General features: G+C 51.0%; 2 protein-coding genes across 2 annotated transcripts; both read left to right on the plus strand.

The window, feature by feature from the left end:
* Positions 1-588: 588 nt before the first annotated feature.
* LOC131007883 (uncharacterized) lies at positions 589-3584 on the plus strand. Its single transcript, XM_057934795.1, has 4 exons — positions 589-1219; positions 1325-1438; positions 1612-2458; positions 2609-3584. The coding sequence occupies exons 1-4, from the start codon at positions 589-591 to the stop codon at positions 3582-3584; spliced, it is 2568 nt and encodes an 855-aa protein (XP_057790778.1).
* A 1534-nt stretch (positions 3585-5118) lies between these two features.
* On the plus strand, positions 5119-5856 carry LOC131007884 (extensin-like). Its single transcript, XM_057934796.1, has one exon. The coding sequence runs from the start codon at positions 5119-5121 to the stop codon at positions 5854-5856; it is 738 nt and encodes a 245-aa protein (XP_057790779.1).
* The last annotated feature ends 1262 nt before the right edge of the window (positions 5857-7118 follow it).

Below are 7118 nucleotides of genomic sequence, written 5' to 3' on the forward strand. Positions count from 1 at the left end.
CAGCACCTAAGAATGAACCAGGTGGAGACTCCACCCGTTCAAGCACCGCCAGCTCAAGCGCCGCCAGCAGAAGGATGTGGCATATGTGGCGACTTCAGCCACGGAACCAACGAGTGCCATCGAATGGGGGAGTTCACACCTGAAGGGGAGGCAGAGGTCTATGCTGCCCAGGGATACCCAGGGAGGCCTCAATTTGAACAGAGGCCCATGTTTAATCAAGGGCAACAAAATTCCAACTCGGGTTGGAGAGCTCAGTAGAATTCTGGATGGAGGAACCAAGCGCCTGGCCAAGGGTCGGGATCAAATCAAGGAAATCAATTCCGCCGACCTCCTCAGCAATTTGGGTATCAGAACCAACAGCAGTTCTACCCACCTCAACAGCAGTTCCCCTTTACTCAGCAGCAGAACTACCCTCAAGCTTATCAGCAGCAGCAGCAGCCCCCGCAGTATCAGCAGTATCAACAGTTCCCTATGCAGCAAGGGAATTTTCAGCAGCAGCAGCAATTCCAGACTGCCCCCCAACAGTTTCAGAAGCAAGCTCAACCGCAGAAGCCGTCTCTCGAGGACACCATGCAATCCTTTATGGAGATGACCAAACAGAACATGGAGTCACAGTCTGCTACAATCAAGCGTCTTGAGACAACCGTTGGACAACTCTCAGGGACCTTGAACCAGATGCAACAGCAGCAACAACCAGGGAAGCTCCATGGCCAAGGATTGAAACCTCATCAAGCTCAAGCTGTCACAGTCCTACAGAGTGGAAAGAAGGTGGACAACAAAGTGGAGATCCCTACTGACGAGCTCCCTAAGGAAACTTGTGAGGAGGAGATGGTGAAAGAAGTACCCCCACCGAGAGAAGAAGAACAGCAAGGAGAGTCCTCGGTGAAGCTTCACAAGGCCACCAAGCCTTACAGACCACCGATCCCGTACCCAGGTCGGTTGAGGAATGAGAAACAAGATCAACAATTCACCGACTTCTACAACATGTTGGCAAAGGTGAATGTCAACTTGCCACTCCTGGACGTGATCAGAAATGTTCCGGCCTATGTGAAGTTCTTTAAAGAGCTGGCGACCAAGAAGAGGAAGTTTGTTGACAACGAGAAGATTCTTGTGTCCGAGGTTGCCAATTCCATCATGCAACAGCCCTTGCCACCCAAGCAACGAGATCTAGGTAGTTTTGTTATCAATATTGCTTTGGGGAATGGTAAGGAGGCCTCGGGTATGCTTGATTTGGGGGCAGAGATTAATTTGATGCCGTACTCTATTTTTAAACAACTAGAGTTAGGCGATTTAAAACCCACTCGAATGTGCTTGCAATTGGCAGATAGATCAGTTAGGTATCCTCGTGGGGTCATTGAGGATATTTTAGTTAGAGTGGGTGGTTTAATCGTGCCTGTCGATTTTGTTGTGCTAGAAATAGGAGAAGTTCATGAGAATGGCAAGGAACATACTTTACTGCTAGGAAGACCATTCATGGCCACCACTAACACGTTGATTGATGTGAAAAATGGAACAATAAAAATGACCGTGTTAGGAGAGTCCGTGTCTTTTTCTGTGCATCATAGTCGCGCTTTGCCATCATCTTCATTTACTAATGAATGCTCTATATAGATGCTATTGATGGCCTCGCCGAGATGGTTTATGTGCAGGAACAAGAGATAGTGGAGGTCTTTGCAGGATCGGCGGATATGGAGGAGTTTGCTCGGGAAGCCGAGGAGAGAGAGAGAGAACGAAGAGACAAACTCCCCATTGACGAGCCTGTGGAGCTTGAAGATGCCACGAAGTACAAAAAGCCCAAATTGGAACTCAAGGATCTCCCCAAACACCTCAAATACGTGTACTTGGAAGAAGGAGAGGAGAAGCCCGTGATAATATCCGCCGAGCTCATGCATGAGCAAGAAATGGCGTTGATGGAAGTGCTAAGGAGCAACAAGTTGGCATTTGGTTGGGGCCTTGCCGACATTAGTGGCATTAGCCCCGCCACATGCATGCATCGGATTCACCTCGAGGATGGAGCAACACCTAAGAGGGATGGTCAACGAAGACTCAACCCCGTCCTCATGGAGGTAGTACGCAAGGAGATACTCAAACTATTAGCGGAAGGGATCATTTACCCTATCGTCGATAGTGAGTGGGTAAGCCCGGTGCATGTGGTGCCCAAGAAGGGAGGTATCACGGTTATCCTCAATGACAACAAGGAGTTGGTGCCGACCCGTCCGGTCATGGGTTGGCGTATGTGTATTGACTACAGGAAGCTAAATGCCGTCACAAAAAAGGATCATTTTCCTCTTCCTTTCATTGATCAAATGTTGGATCGTTTAGCTGGACATGATTTTTACTGTTTCCTTGATGGTTTGTCAGGTTATTACCAAATAGCAATCGCGCCGGAGGACCAGGACAAGACGGCGTTCACCACCCCATTTGATACCTTTGCGTGGAAGAGGATGCCATTTGGGCTGTGCAATGCACCGGGGACCTTCCAACGGTGCATGATGTCGATCTTCGCGGAAATGATAGGTGATTTTGTTGAAATTTTCATGGATGATTTTTCCGTGTTTGGTAATTCGTTTAGTGATTGCTTGGGTAAAATTAACTTGGTTTTAAAAAGGTGTATAGAGAGTGGGCTAACTCTTAGTTGGGAAAAGAGTCACTTCATGGTGACTAGTGGCATCGTTCTTGGCCATTTTGTGACAAAAGATGGTATAGAGGTTGATAGGGCTAAGGTGGAGGTGATTGAAAAATTACCCCCGCCAATTGATGTGAAAGGAATAAGGAGTTTCCTAGGTCATGCCGGGTTCTACCGGCATTTCATTAAGGATTTCTCTAAGATCACCCAACCTTTATGTCGTCTGCTTGCTCAAGATGTGAATTTTGATTTTGATGAAACTTGCATGCATGCTTTTGAATTGCTGAAGCTTAAGTTGAGCACTGCACCTGTTGTTGTTGCACCCAATTGGTCATTGCCTTTTGAGATTATGTGTGATGCATCAAACTCCGCTGTGGGAGCCGTTCTTGGTCAACGTGTTGATAAAATGTTGCGTGTAATTTACTATGCTAGCTTGACTTTGAATAGTGCACAAGTGAATTATACCACCACTGAGAAAGAGTTGCTTGCTGTGGTTTTTGCTTTAGACAAGTTTCGTGCTTATATCATCGGGTCTAAAGTAATCGTCCATAGTGATCATGTGGCTCTAAGATATTTGTTGACTAAGTCCCAAGCTAAGCCACGCCTTATCCCTTGGATTTTATTATTGCAAGAGTTTGATCTTGAGATTAAGGATAGGAAGGGGAGTGAAAACTCCGTTGCCGATCACTTATCTAGACTTGAGCATAATGTGGTTGAGACGAGTCAAGATGTCATCCATGAGTCCTTCCCGTTTGAGCATACTTATGAAATTGCCTCTGTGCCTTGGTTTGCTGATATTGTCAAATACCTTGCTTGTGGGGAATTAAGACCCGATCTAACATCCCAAGAGAGGAAAAAGTTTTTGGCTACTTGCAGGCAATATTATTGGGAAGACCCTTACCTCTTCAAGTTGGGAAAGGACGAGGTGATTCGGAGATGCATCCCGGATGTGGAGTAACAACAAGTGTTGAAGCTTTGTCATGATGCCCATTGTGATGGGCATTTTGGTGGACAAAAGACGGCTCACAAGGTCCTCCAATCCGGTTTGTTTTGGCCCACTCTTTTCAAAGATGCTCATTCTTTTTATCTTGCTTGTGATCGGTGCCAAAGAGTTGGGAACATTGGGCGCAAGAATGAAATGCCCCTCACGAGCATTCTTGTTGTTGAGATTTTTGATGTGTGGGGCATAGATTTCATGGGCCCCTTTCCTATGTCTTACGGTTTTGAGTATATCTTGCTTGTCGTCGATTATGTGTCCAAGTGGGTTGAAGCCATCCCCACAAGGACATGTGATGCTAATGTCGTCTTGAGGTTTGTGCAGGAGAACATATTGTGTAGGTTTGGATTCCCCAAGGCCATAATCAGTGATGGTGGCAAACACTTCTGCAACAAGCTTTTTGAGAAGCTTATGAGGAAAAACGGCATCACTCACAAGGTGGCCACACCCTACCATCCTCAGACCTCGGGGCAAGCCGAAACAAGTAATTGGAAAATCAAGGGCATACTGGAAAAGATGGTCCAACCCTCCCGTAAGGATTGGTCTCTTAAGCTCAATGATGCCTTGTGGGCGTATCGCACCGCCTTCAAAGGAGTCCTGGGAATGAGCCCCTACCGCCTTGTCTACGGTAAAGCATGCCACTTACCAGTGGAGGTTGAGCACCGAGCATATTGGGCAATCAAGGCCACAAATTGCGACCTTACAAACGCGGGGAAGCACAGAGCATTGCAAATGGAAGAGCTCGATGAATTACGCAACGAGGCGTACGAGAATGTAAGGATCTACAAAGATAAAGTCAAGAGGTTGCATGATAGCCGTATTGTGCCAAAGAATCTCCAACCCGGAATGAAGGTTCTTTTGTTCAACTCAAGGTTGAAACTCTTCCCGGGCAAGCTCAAGTCTCGTTGGAGTGGACCTTTCATTTTTAAGGAGATTCTCCCTCATGGCGCTGTGATATTAAGCAAGGAGAAAAACGAAGAGACGTTTACCGTCAACGGGCATAGGGTGAAGCCCTACTTGGAGCATGAAGTGGTTGCTGTTGTAGTGGAGTCCCAAGCACTCCACGACCCAACGTTTTGACAAGCTTAATACCGTCGAGCTCTCGACCTTAACTAGAGCGCTTCGTGGGAGGCAACCCACGTTTCTTCTCTCCTATTTTCCTTTTTGTTTTGTGTGGAGCGAGTTCTTGAGGTGTTGTATCCTGTTGTTGCTGGTTTTAGTTGGGTTTTCATTGGTGTTTTATTGTGGTGTTGCAGGAAATAAGCTTACCGGACTGTCCCCGAGCTTGAAGGATGCGTTTTTGGCTGCTGGATAGCAAAAATCAGAAAAAGGCCGAAGGGGAGGGGCGGCGGCGCCGTCTCACGGCGGCCGCCATCCACGGCGCCGCCGCCTCACGGCGGGCGCCGCCACTTGCGCACCACCAAAATCTTCAAACACTTCACAAAACGCCGAAGGGGGGGGACGAAACGGGCGCCTCCACTTTTAAAGTTGCCATATGCCACAAACCCCGAAGGGGGGTCACGGCGGCGCCGTGCCACAGCGGCCGCCGTCGCCCCCCAAACCCAGCCCAGCCCTAACCCAACTCAGCCCGGCCCGGCCCACTCCCTTTTTAAAGACCCAAACCCTAGCTGCCTCACACCCACCTCCCGCCTCTCTCTCCCACGCCTCTCTCCTTTCCTTCCCAAACTCCTCACCACCACCACCACTTCCACCACCCTCAGCCACCACAGCCCAGCCCACACCCACCATCACCACCGCCACTCTCCGCCACACGCCCACAGCCGCAGCTGCCGCCGCAGCTCCGTCCAACACCGCCACCCACACTCACCTCCGCCACCACTCTCCCTTCGCCTCCAACCACCACCAACCTCCCTCCCCGTCGCCCTGCACAGCAGCAGCAGCCCGGCAGCCCACCTCCTGCCGCTGCCCCGCCACCACCTTCAGTAGACCACGGCCGTTGCCGTGCTCCACTGCCGCCGCCGTCTTCACGGCCGCCGCCGTCTCCACAGCAGCCCAGAGTCTGCACGGCCGTCGCGGTCACCACAGCTGCCTCCGTCCGCCTCCTCCCATGGATAATCTCACCACCTACAAGCGCCGCCGCCACCTCATAGTCGACGAGGACGAGGATCAGGCCCCACCTAGCCCTCCGACCTCTTCTAGCCGCCCGCCGGCCTCTTCTATCCGCCCTCTCCCGCCCCCCCTCGCCACCGAAGGATATCCGGCATGTCTATAATGCTCCTTTTGCCATCTAAGAAGACTGGGAGGGCACTCGGTGGAAGGCCCTTAAAGGGAAGCAAGTCACCCAGCCTCGATGTCTTGATTGGCCACTGCTCCGAAGGTTGAAACTTGACCAAGACATAGAGACACATTTGAAGAATTTGGGACTCTTCAAGTTTTCACAAACCACGCCGCCGGGCTTGCTTCCATTGCACTTGGAGTTCCTTTGCACCCTCAACATGACCGTCGACAAGTCCGAACTCCATTGTCGCATGCTCAATACGCCATGCGTCGTCACCTACCGGATCATGAATGACGTCTTTGGGTTTCACCCGAAGCGATTGAAGGGAATCCCAGATACGTGGGTGCCCGCTAAAGCTTGGAAAGAATTGACGGGGTTGCCCACTTGGACCGGCCAGGGTGCTCCGAGCAACCAACTCATTGACGCCGACATCGGCGTGCTCCACAAGTTCCTATCTTTCTGCATTGTGGGCAAGGAGCAGGCAAACAAAGTCAATGCATCCGAACTCTATATGCTATGGTGTGCAAAGCGCAAGAAGAAGATTGACGCCACCACCATCATTTGGAACCAGCTTCACAGCATGGCCCGGTACGGGGGTTTCAAGCCCTCCCTGAGCCCGATCTCTACCGCCCTGGCCGTCCATTTCCGCCTCTTCCCGCCGACCCAGGTCCCCGCCCACCTGCGCGCCTCTGAGACAAGGACGATTGATCGCTCTGAGCTAAAGCATTTGTGGCCTCTGATTTCACCATCATTCCACAGGCCAAACGCCCCAATGTTCGTGCAATCTTGCAGCAATTCAACCGGGGCGAGGGCACGTCATCCTCGGCGCGCCATGTCTTAGCTGACAATGATGAGGACGATGATGAGGAGGAGGAGGAGCCTGCACCACCACCGTCGTTCACATATGATCCCGAGGCCGGCCCCTCCAATGCCTTTCAGCAGTTTCAGGCCCACTTTGACGAGTCCTTTGGCCAGTTCCGCCAGGAGGTCTCCTCCCATTTTGATACAGTGGAGGACTCGGTGGGTGGCATCTACGCCAGGATTGATGACATTTATGGTCATCTGGACCATCTGGGAGGCCACGTGACGCCCATGCAGCAACAGTTGGGCGACGTCTATGGCCGTGTCAATACCATTGGCGGAGAGGTCACGCGCTTGCGTGAACAGGTGTCATCATATGATGCTCGGTTTGCCCAATACAACCAGGGCCTCACCGACGCCAACCAGGGACTCACTGACACCAACTACTACATCGC

The sequence above is a fragment of the Salvia miltiorrhiza genome, chromosome 2 (genome assembly GCF_028751815.1).
Source record: "Salvia miltiorrhiza cultivar Shanhuang (shh) chromosome 2, IMPLAD_Smil_shh, whole genome shotgun sequence".
NCBI lineage: Eukaryota > Viridiplantae > Streptophyta > Magnoliopsida > Lamiales > Lamiaceae > Salvia > Salvia miltiorrhiza.